General features: G+C 38.9%; 1 protein-coding gene across 1 annotated transcript in view; it reads left to right on the top strand.

Moving 5' to 3' along the window:
• Positions 1-6402: 6402 nt before the first annotated feature.
• rtn4r (reticulon 4 receptor) overlaps positions 6403-12406 on the top strand; it is a 104555-nt gene continuing 98551 nt past the window's right edge. Inside the window, exon 1 of the mRNA XM_036598792.1 lies at positions 6403-6964. Coding sequence (XP_036454685.1) covers positions 6943-6964 — 22 coding nt within the window. The 5' untranslated portion in view covers positions 6403-6942. The remainder of the gene's footprint in view (positions 6965-12406) is intronic.

Below are 12406 nucleotides of genomic sequence, written 5' to 3'. Positions count from 1 at the left end.
ACATGGCTTCCAGAGAGTCATGTGACAAATTTCAGCATTGCCATTGGTTTCCTTAAGGCCATGCCTCTTTTTTTTGCATCATAATTGAGGATGTACTGCATGAGTATGTTACCTAGAGCCAACACTGTACCATAGTAGACTAAGTAAATGTGTTCTTGTAACAGCACAAAAATAAAGATCCAGACAGGCTGGTTTTGTAGCTTGGTTTCCACATATGGACTATATGGACTGGGAAATGAATGCATCATATTGAAACTTTAACAATGTTCGCATTATACAGCAAATTCTTTTATTTAAAGAAGTGATAAATTCAGTTTTTCCCTAATACAAAATCACAGAATTGCTCTCAGTTTGGGTTAAAATGACAGCTTTGATACACCCTTGTTGATCCCTGCAGTTCCACCATTAAAGGATTATTTAGCAAGAGAATGCAGCTTTGAAATCCACCAGCTTGCTTCATTTCATTATACCAATTAAACAGAGGCTAGTTTAGTGGGTTCTCCTCTCTCTCTGGACTGGGAAGGAGGAAGAGGAACGTCATAAGCTGGACATTTAATTCACCTGGGGAGGAATTAAGCTGCGAAGAGTTAAGCTCACCGCTTCCCTTGTTCTTAAAAGTCACTGAAGAAGTTTGAGAAAAAAGCTGAAAGTCTGAAGAAGATTTAGGCCATTTTTTGTGCCATTTCATACATTAATTCGTCCATATAGCTCTTTATGTCACTGTCATAACAAAATTTTGCATCCCCAAAGTAGAAAGCAGGAAAAGGGGAAAATGTTCATAACTGTAAATGGGAGTTTAAAATGTCTTGAGATGTCAACAAGGTCTTTTCTTTAAAGTGGTGGTGATAGGAACCAGGGGTCGCAATATCTACACCACAAATATAGCCATTTTATTTACTATCCAAAATGACACGTGAACAATTTGGGGCTACAAGAGTGGAATTCATCTTTGAGTGTGTTACAGTAACAGAGTGTTTTTCCAATTTTGGACCATTTCTTTTTGTCCATTTCTCATGAAACGTTCACACAATGTAAAAGAGCAGATTTTCAAACCAATCAAAATCTAGTTCCAAGGTTTTGTTATAGAAGTCATGATACATTTCACTTATATGTGAAATTCTGAATGTCTAACTAAAGCCACTCATTGGAATAACATTCAGTCATAATAATTTACAAAGGTTTCTCAACAGCGCAATGCAATATTATGCAATGATGAATTGGACGTTTGATCATCGCAGTTATACATAAAGTAGAAGGTTGTGGGAAACACTTTGGTGCTCCAACAAAACGTTCTCAGAACAAATGATGCTATCGAGAAGCTTGGCTCAAACTGGCCCTTCACTTCCACAAAACCAAAACAACCATTGTACTTCCCGTCTGAGCACTTAAAATGACATAAAAGCTTACGTGATATACAATAGAACAAAGCACATTAAAGTTTAAGGCTTTTAAATGGTTGGGCTTTCAACAATTTCATATTCTGTAGTGTTTATCAACTTATTATGTAATGGTTTCCACTGAGTCATGGTTTATGACTCATTGAGGCTGCATATTTGACTTGATTAAAGCTACAAAAATGGACTTCAGAGCAACAAAGTGTAAGTAAAGTTTATTAAAACACTAAAGGATGACATGCTGTCGTCTTCAAATCCTAGACAGAATGACGTATGTAATCGACTGAGTCAAAACCTTGACTGTTTAAAGCATTATGGATTCAAGCTTTGCTTCATCTTTGGATGAGTTCCAATAACACAAAAGGCTTCAATGTCAAACTGAGTTGCCTTTAAATGATGTGAAGCTTTCAAATTGATTTCAGTGGCACTGATTGGAGATTTTAATTTATATGTAATCAACATGTACAGCATTTTCAGACTTTGAAGACATAAGATTTTAGGACTGCTGTACAAAACTGCTCACAGTTAATAAACACCTACACTCTTAAAAATAAATGTGCCAGAAGTGTTTTTCAAAGCGCACCTTTCAGTGAATGTGCCAGTGTGAAGAACTTTACTAAAGATTAAAAGACCCTCACATGAAGTAAAAGTTCTATATAAATCTGAGCTTTTAAACGTGTCCATTAAAATTGTTCTTTACTTATTTTCATTCACATTAAACCTGATCCCCAGAAAATGTACACACATGGATGTGTGGGTAGCCAATCAGAACGCAACTGACAAAGTCCCAAGAGTTGTGGCCACCTTAGCATGAAGTAGATATCAGAGCTGTGGCTGAGTCTAGTTAGCTGTTAGCAGCATGGACACTAATAGGGCTTGGAAAGAACCTTAAAAGCATAATCAGTCCCACAACCATGGCTCATTTAAAGTATATGGCCACTTACTGTAACTCTTAATGACTTTACTGCATGGGGGGGTCTGCCATTATCATGTGTATACATTTCCTGTGACAAATGGAATCTGTGAAAGTATTCTAGATAAGGACCACTATAAGAATTCATTTACTGTAGGCATTTTCTCAACATCTGCTTCATTTTCAGAGGGAATTGGGTCAAAGACTCAAAGACTCAAGACTTCTGAGAAAACCTCTAAAATTGGTTGCACCAACAAGGATTAAGCTTAAACTTGGATTAAATGAAGGTTTATCTATTAATTATGTTGCACCAAACTTTAAACCTAGTTTATAAAAAATAAACACAATTACATTTAAATCATTCATTTAATCCTAGATTACTTTTACCATAAATCTACTGTGAATTTAATCCTGTTGCACCATTACTTTAAACTCAGACTTAAACTTCATTCAGGGATTAAATTTGAACTTCCAAATTTGGTAGATTAAATTTACAAAATGGATTTTAAAATGGATTTTCTCCACAGAACAGAAAATCTCTAACACTACACCCCCACTCAATTCAACTGATTTAGTTATGGTTAACAATTCTCCCCATTAGGGGGCGCTATTAGCACTCACTGTACATCATTGACATGGACCAAAAACACATCATCAGGATAGCACTAATGCTCCCAAAATTTACAATTACAAATTGCATGTAAATGAAGTTAACGGCTGAAGACAGACTGAATATTATTCAGGTAAGAACATGGTTTCGTTGATCTAGTTGATCTAGGATGAACAGCTTGGCTAGCTAGCTAACAGGCTAAAAGGCTACTCTAATAATCATCTTGGGCTTTAGATTTGAGTAATTTTTGAGCTTTTACTGTAAAACTGCAACTTACAGAATGACATGCACATAATTTGTATGTAAAATATTTTGACTAAAATTAATTAAAGTATAGATTTTCAGCCATCTTCGCAGATTTGGCTAAAAGCCTCCAGGTCTACTAATGGACTGTTTAAATGTCTGAATTTGCTCTTTGCTTGTGAGACCTGTTTTTAATGTAGCACTGCCTAGTTTTTACCCAAAATGGAAAAAGATAACTTACAGACAATGATTAGTGTAGAAAGTAAGGATGTTGCTGTTTATTTCTACTGCTGAATCCATCATGGCAAACAGTCAAAATTATGGCAGGTTACAGCTTCAATCACAGCTTTGCTGATTTATATTTAACAGTAAGTGGTGCAACACAACTTATTTCAAATACAACTTAAATGAACAAATCCTTGATTAGCTCTAAACTCAGTTTAATTTAATCGGTATCAGGTTTGACACTGCTTCAAATACTGATTTTTTTCACCATTAAAAAAGTGCTACATGCAGTTAATGCAATGTTTAAAGAAAAGCAACTTGAAAGCTTTGGCTTGCAGTTTGTATAGCATGTATGTTAGCTAATGCAATAGCTATTATAGCTGAAGTTGTCAGCTAAAAGTTAGGATATATTCCTTTAAAACTGCACAATCATCAGCTTCATTAGTTATTATATGAGCTAGCTAGCCTGCAAGCTATACAAGCAGACTAACCAACCATTTCAAGTTGTTTTGTTTCTTTCCTTTAAACCCTTCATTTACTGCATGTAGTGCTTCTGACCCTCAGACTGAAGACTTTTCTATAATGAAAGGCTTGCTATTTGAAGCCATGTTGAACCTGAAAGACTTTTAGCAGGGTTTGCTTTTGTACAATGCACTGCCTGACAATGAGATTTAAGTAAAATACTTTACCAAAGTCGCAAGATTCAGCTTGGATGACCTGTGAACATCTCTGTCAAGAATTGGGATTTTATTATGTTGATAATGACCAGATTCTGATACCGTTGCTGGGTTTCCCAGGCTCAGAGCAGTTATAGATCGACCTGTGAGTCACTCAACATCAATGCGACTGAAGAGTAAACCAGTGGTGCTGTCCACATGCTTAGTTGTCAGCAATATGGACCTTAATAGGGCTTGGGAAGAGCCAGAATGGCACAATTAGTCCCACATCCATGACTTATTTTAAGCATGCAGCCTTGTGCTGTAACTCTTAAAGATTTTATTGCCCGGTGTGAGCAGGCAGGATCTACCATTATTAAACGCTTAAACTTCCAGTTTGTTGAGTTTTGCTGCTCATTCATAAGAAATCAAGTGCTAGGGAGCAAGCAGGCACGGACTGATGATCATCTCTGAACTGAGATGTACTGTAGTATCTAGTCTGGCTACTGCGTTTTAAAAAGTCAGTGCAAGAATGCTATACACAATAAACACTGTTAAAAATGAGAGGTCAGCTCAACTCAAAATGACAAAGTAACTGATTACATGGCTTCTCTTGAGTCGAGTCAACTTGAGGACACAAGAGTTCACACAACTCAAACTTCTTAGTTGAGCCAAAGGTTCTCTTAATGTTTTTAGTTCTGCTTCTCAGTTAGGTAAATAAAATGAATTTGTTTTTTATACTTAGGACTCTTTCCATCATACAATGCTGCTAGATATTTTTCCTCTTGGGTATGCATTTCTGGATGGTTATGGCATCGCTGGGGCTCAACCTCACAACCTCCTGTTGGGGTGACGGCTTAGTCCACCGCACCACTCAGGAACACATGAAGCAGTTCAGATTTTGTGTCTACAAATTTTTAATACACTGGAGAAAAAAAAAAAATGATGTTTTAACTTTAAAGCATGGCAAAATCTCATGTGGGGCAACTGTTTAATAATTCATCCCAACATCAGGAGGTTGTGAGTTTGAATCCCAGTAATGCCATAGCTGTCCATATCTGGAAGCCCAAGAAGAAAATACACCAGATGGGACTGTGTGATAGAAGAAGTGCCAGCTACTGGAGAAACTGAGTACAAAAACACAAATGCAGTTCATCTAACCTGTATATCTAGCTGAGATACAGACCTAGAAATGGTAACTGGGAGAATTTTTGACTCAACTAAGAAGTTTGAGTTGTGTGAACTCTGGTGTCCTCGAGTTGAGTCAACTCAAGAAAAGTCACGTAGTCAGTTACTATATTGTTTTAATTTGAGCAGACTTCTCATTGTTTACAGTGAACAAACAAACAGATAAATAATAAATACAATTCCTAAAACAATAAATTAATAAAAAACCTATTATTCTTAAAAGACTTGGTGTGTTATTACTACTAACAGAGTGGTGTTGACTTTAATTTGTGCTCTGAGGGGAGCCTCATCATTTCTTTGTCAGTGTTTGGAACATTTCAGTATCACTGTGTTTTATTGTGAGTAACTGAATTGAATTCTGACTCTCACTCTCTCTCTCTCTCTCTCTCTCTCTCTCTCTCTCTCTCTCTCTCTCTCTCTCTCAGTCGGTCTCCGTAGTCGCTGGGGGGCGTATTGTGCTCAAGAATCACTTCCACTTTCAATTCCCCGTTTTTTGTTCCCCCCCTGCTCTAATTTCCATGCTAATTCATCTCATCCTCACCCGGGTTTGAGTTTTCATATTGTGCTCTATTGTGGCGCTTTCTGACAAGGTTACAGTTAAAGCTTCAAATTCTTATTAATTTCCAGTTCCACCTTAAATTTAAGGTGGAACGGAAAACTCGTAAAACAGGCTGACGTATAAGAACTTTCCTCTGCACGCGACTCTACTCCAAAAACTCCAAAAGCGATCCTGATATGACTCCTGGGACCACCAGAGTACTGTTCAAAACACAGACGACGCGTTCGTGCAACGGCGCGCGTGGAGTCTCGCGAGTCTAATGTCATTTAAGCCGCAGATCAGAGTTTGTAGCGTGATTATTTTTACGCGTAAATGCGCGAGGGGCTCGTAGCTCACATCCAACATCCAACAGCCATAAAACATTCAGCAGCGCTGCTCATCAATAAAACAGCATCTTCATTCGTCTCTCTCTCTCTCTCTCTCTCTCTCTCTCTCTCTCTCTCTCTCTCTTTATCCATCTATTCATCTTTCACTTTCTCCACCTGTCTCTCCTTCCTGTCTCTTTAACTCTCTCTCTCTCTCTCTCTCTCTCTCTCTCTCTCTCTCTCGCCCTCCTTATCCATCTCTCTCTCTCCCTCTCCCTGTCTCTCGGTCTCTCTGTCTGTCTCGCTCTCTCTCTATCTCTCTCGCTCGCTCTCCCCTTTCCGTCCTCGCGCGCGCGCTCTCTCCAGAACATCGCGCGTGCTGCTGGAGTACTGCTGCCGGATCTTTCTCTCTCTTTCTCCCTCTCTCGCTCTCTCTTTGGATCCCGTGTCTTCTTCCTCCGTCTCGCGCTGTGCGTTTCTTCTCCTCAGCGCCTCGTGCTCATCCCGTCGGACTCCAGCGCTTCTCTCCTTCTCTTCATCCCTCTCTCCCTCTCCCTCTCTCTGCCTGTCTCTCCTGGCTGTGGATGGTGTGTACAGATGAGTGTTAGACTGGAGCTTTACGGGACGCGCCGCTCTTCTCCGTCCCGCGCCTGCACGGCGTGAAGCTGGGACGGGACGGACGGACGGACGGGATGGCGCGCGCTTAATCGCGCTCAGGATTCTCTTTTGGTTTGGTTTTGCAATTGTTAATCCAACGCCGCGAAGACCGAGCGAGAGATCTGCCGTCTGCTCACGCGCGGAGGCTTTTAGCTGGGATTTTACTCATTTAAAGGGATTTATTAATAAATCATGAAGACTTTTATTGTGGAAGGTAAGTAAGAAAAGCATTTTTACATTTTTCAAAGGTTCATCATTTTAATGGGTGGCTGGTTGAATGATTGATGGATTAGTTGGTTGAATGACTGATTGGTTGACTGGTTGGTTGATTGGTTGGTTGGTTGAAGGACTAATTGATTGATTGGTAGGTTGGTTGAATGACTGATTGATTGACTGATTGACTTATTGGTTGAGTTAGTGGGTTTCTGCCCCTCTATGAGCCGTAATGACAGAGCTAAGCATTATGGATCTGAATAAAAGCTTGCAGCTTCGTCTGGAGCTTTGCTTGGCTTCAGTGTTCCACTCCCACCTGCTCTAGCACAGTCTGGGAGCTTCGCTTGTTCAAGGTGTTTGTACTCAGCGCTCTGTGGCTTGGTACACCCAGGTGGGGGAAATAAATAAATAAAAAATAAATAAAAATAAATACTTCTTCTTTGGCTCAGCACAATGGTAGCAGGCAGGGCTGCTCTCCCTTGTTCTGGTGGTTGATATTCCTGGGAGAAAAAAGAAAGAAAGAAAAAAAGAAAACTCTTCTTTGCACCTCATAATGGACCGTGAGATCACGAAAGGATGTGTGACCACGGCTAGGCTGAGGCTCAAGGGAACAGATGGAGGTCTGGACGAGTGGGAAAGGCGGTGGTGACCAATCCTATTGCTGATCCCTCAGTCGTATGCATTATAGACTCTGCAGGAAGGAACAGTTGGTCACTATTGGGTTAAGGAATTAATATATTTCAGTTAGTCTGAAATGCCTTTGGTAAACTGCAGGGTGTCGTATGGGCTAAAAAACAGACTAGGTGGGTGGACGCACGCTCCCGTAACATTAAGTTCCAGCAGTCGGAGTGAGACGTGAAACTTGGCACCCCGTCCATTTTCATCTCTTATTCTACTGAAGCGCTGTCCAAGAACAGTGGGTCATTTTTTCCATTCTACCAGACATTGGCTCGGCACTGCACAAAGCTGTAACATCTAATCTTCAGTGTCTTAAACAATTGTGTTTTAGAGAGGATAAATAACATTATTAGAGAAGTGTTAAGACTTTTTCCAGCTCTGCAGAATCAGAATCTGAACTAGCTGATATGTTTATGTATGTTTACTTGCTTGCAGCTTTGCGCATGCGAAAAGCTTAGTAATAGAATAAACCAAAAAGAAGAAAAGGAGGAAAAAAATGATGGAAAGTGTCTTTCCAGTGTTTTCAAGTGAACAGATATCATTATCAGGATGATGTTAACCTGGATTGCAGTGTTGCTGCTGCATATTTCTTGCTCAGCTCTGCTAAAAATGCACTAATATCTCTGGGTTTGTTTGCTGGAAGCTTTGAGCTTCTGAAAAGCTCAGGAAAAGATTCAAATGACAAAAAAGGAGGAAAAGTAAGGGAGAGTACCCCTCCTGTGTTGGTCAAGTGAATAGAGATAACATTACCAGGTCAATGTTAACCTAGACTGCAGTGTTTCTGTTGCATATTTCTTGCTCAGCTCTGCAAGCAAACCTCACTCATTTCTCTGTTTCGTTGGCTTTGAACTCCTAAAAGCTTTGGAGAAGATTCAATCCAGAATAAAGGGACAAAAAAGGAAGGAGGAGAACCCCTCTAGTGTTTTTAAGTGAACAGATAACGTTATTAAGGTAACAGTGTTTCTGTATATTCTGTGCTCAGCTCTGCAATCAGAATGTGCCAGTATCTGTATTCATAAGCAGCTTCAAGCTTAATAAAAGATTCAATCAAGAGAGAAAAAAAAAAAGCACGATTACTCCACCCAGAGCTTGTATAACGCAGCAGCTGCAGCAGCCCCAGCCCCAGCCTGTCTCCTCAGTGAGGAAAAGGTTACAGCCCTCCATTCTCACCCGTGGATTTTTGCACATGGCCTTTTGGATACCCCTTCACACCAACACAGTGCTCTTTCACTTGTCATTCGTAAAGCTGAGTTGGTCAGTACATGCGCAAAACCCCAGGGGCTGCTGAATGAATTTGTGCAGACAGCACATGCGCTATCAGCTCCAATGCGCCTGCCTCTCAGGTAAAGGAAAAAAAAAACTTGCACAAAGAAGGAGGATGTTGGTAAAAGTAGCAGATGGAAAAACACTACTGACCGCTTGAAGCTGTGGGGTGTCCGCTGCTCTTCTCAGAGCAAGTCTCAACTTCATTTAACTGGAAAAGCACTGACTGTCACACAGAGAGAGAGAGAGAGAGAGAGAGAGAGAGAGAGAGAGAGAGAGAGAGAGAGAGAGAGAAATTACAGCAATCAAGAAAGATTGAGAGAGATGGGAGAGATGGAGAGAGAAAAAAAGAGAGGGAGAATGATACAGACACAGTGGATGAGAGAGAGATGGTAGTGACAGGAAAGCAGACAGTGGTCAAGAGAGAGAGAGAGAGAGAGAGAGAGAGAGAGAGAGAGAGAGAGAGAGGGAGAGAGAGAAAGAAACAGAGAAAGAAGAAAGCTGTCAAGAAAGAAAGAGTGGTGGATTAGAGCGAGAGCCAGAGCAAATTGAGAGCGAGAGAGAGAGAGAGGAGAAAGAGAGAGATAATGATACAGAAATAGTGGTCAAGAGAGAAAGAGTGAGTGAGACATGAGAGAGAGAGAGAGAAAGAGAGAAAGAATGATAGAGATAGTGAAAATGGTTGAGAGAGAGAAGAGAAAGAGAGAACAGGAGAGAGAAAGTGATAGAGATAGTGAAAATGGTTGAGAGAGAGAGACAGAGAGAGAGAGAGAGAGAGAGGGAGGGAGTGAGAGAGAGACAGAGAATGATACAGAAAGGGAAAATGGTGGAAGACTCCGGTTCCCCCTGCAGGAGATGGCTGTTTTCCTGCTCTGTGCTGATGTGTGTTTTGAGAGCTATAGAGTTGGAGGTTGGTGTGTGAAAGTGTTGATTGGCGACAGGCCAGTTCAGTTACTGTAAGTGTGTCTGAATTTCTCTCGTACTTTCATCTCCTAGAGTTTCTCATAATAAGCATCCTTCAGTCTGACCCACTGACAGCAGATGTGTTTATCTGTCATTATACTGGGTCTCTCAGTGCTGCGTTGATTTGAGTTCATGCTGGTTACTGATGGGTTTTCCCAGAGTTATTATGATCAAGAATTCATACTGGCTTCTTCATGTATTTAAGACACTGAAGACATTTGCTCTGATTTGATCTTTTAGATACCATCATTTAAAGTGGAGTGTATACTTTCAAAATGGTTTTCACAGATGCACAATGATCTCTGAATTACATCAGTATCTAAAGATAATTGGTTAAAAAAAGACAATGAGCACACAATATTTGATTATGTACAGTGAGGTCCAAAGGTCTGAAAGCAGTAGAGAAAAATACATCTATTTTGCATTCTTTTCTAGTTTAATACTAAATCTTTATTGCTAAATACTAAATTTGAAAACTTTCTGTTGTTAAAACAATCCCAGGTTTTCAGTGTGGTCTCAAACTTTTCGACCCCACTGTATTTATTGCAGAATGTTTACTTATGTTCACTGTAATATTAATCTAGGAGGATTTAGCCACAATTTCTACCTTTTATTAAAATAATTTCAGATATGGGTAATGGCCTATATGTCAGTCCACATCTAGGCTTTTTTTTTTTGCTTGAAAAGTAAGTAACCTGACTGCTTTAAATGTTTGAGTTCATTAAATATCTAATAGTTAATTAAAGCTCTGATATTTTATTATTTGTATTTCAATACAATCTATTCTGTTTTGGATTTGGTGATTACATTTTATATTATTAAATATTATATTCTTATATTAAATAATATGCTGATACTTAGTGTCCAGTTTTCTTATACCTCCACTAGGGGTGCCAAAATTAACTCATTAATATGCATTAATGTGTTTGTTAATATCATGTTATCACAATTAATTAGCTCCAGCTCCACCATTCACTATATATATGATCTGTATCAATTTTGATGTAAGTCAGTGTAAAAAAAGAATATATTTCAAGTTAATTTGGAGAGTTTCTATTGGTCCAGTCATCATGGAATGTGTACAGTGTAAAAGACAACTGTTGTGTTCAAATGATATATCAAAGGATGTAGACATGTAAAAGGACAAAAATGGAGATGCATCTTTTTCTGTGGACACTGATGAAATGATATAAAAACTCAGTTGAACATGCAGCCACTGTTGCTCTCACTGGACATCAGTGATGGCAGTGGAAAACCTTTCGCTCTATGTGGACATCATGTGATTTTTAAGTTCAAGTTTATGTGACGCCTGCATCCATGATGCAATACACTGCACTACTGCACTGCTTCTTTTGGAGTCAAATTTAAGCAAATAAAAAAATGCCATTAATCATGATTAACCACATAAAGCGATGCCATCAGTTAATTAAATCATTTGACAACCTTAATTCCCACATAACAAAGACTGCACTTCACATGTATAACAGTTACAGTCATACACTTTATTGCATGTTTTATTTTTTCTTCTATCCTCCCGTTCCCTTTCCCTAACAAGCCTTTTTTCAGCCCAGCCCACTCAACCCACCTTGACAAACATAACTGACAAGTCAGACTCACGCCAATTAACGTTGAGACGACAAGACCAACGCTAAAAACTATGAGTCATTGTCATAGCTGCTGCTGTAGAAGAGGACAGGAATACATTCATCATTATTTACTATTCAAATTATGGGGATAATATGAATGCATGTCAGGGAGAGAGTGAATGCTCACACTGAGTCAATAATAACCTCATTTTTAGTGTGTATGTGTGTGTGAGAATGAGTCATTGGGGAGATGGTCTCATCTGTTACTGCAGGTGTGAATCAAATGATGCTGGAGTTTGCTCATTTTGCTCATAAAATACCAAATGCTTTCATATCCATGTTTAGATTCAGCCTATAGTATATGTCGTTTGATATTATTGCTGTCAGAATGAATGTAGAGTGTCTGCTTACAGCACTAGATAAGATAAGCATCTTGTCCTGACTAATCTGCTTTAAGTACATCAAATAGGCATTTATTTGCCATTACTAATGGGTTTCCCCACTGGTAGACTATTTTGATAAAGATTTTAATTCTTTTCTGTATTTTTATGCTGATACTTTCCTGTATCTAAGAATATTTCAGTTAAATATCCCAGTTAGTGGGATATTTAAGATGTGGTGGTTTCATTTTAGTGTCTATAACAAACAAATATGTACTTATACATTGTTATGTTATTGTATGTAAACATTTAATAGGCCAATATGTAACCACTGTAGATCTACATCTGCTCTATTTGGAGAAGCTTCATGAAATTACATACTGTACTAAAAATATACATAGTGCATAATTTACACATTGGAACAATGGCCTCATTCTATATAACCAAATTCATGTTTGGTAGGATGTCCATAAAATAAACAATACAAGACACTACTAGTGCAGAAGCCTCTAATGCACTGCAATAATACAGCATTTGAATATAACACTTTAGGACAATAATAACTCTACACAA

This window comes from Colossoma macropomum, unplaced genomic scaffold (assembly GCF_904425465.1).
Source record: "Colossoma macropomum unplaced genomic scaffold, Colossoma_macropomum, whole genome shotgun sequence".
NCBI lineage: Eukaryota > Metazoa > Chordata > Actinopteri > Characiformes > Serrasalmidae > Colossoma > Colossoma macropomum.
The sequence above is the reverse complement of the archived record's forward strand: the minus strand, read 5'-3'. Positions and strand labels throughout refer to the sequence as shown.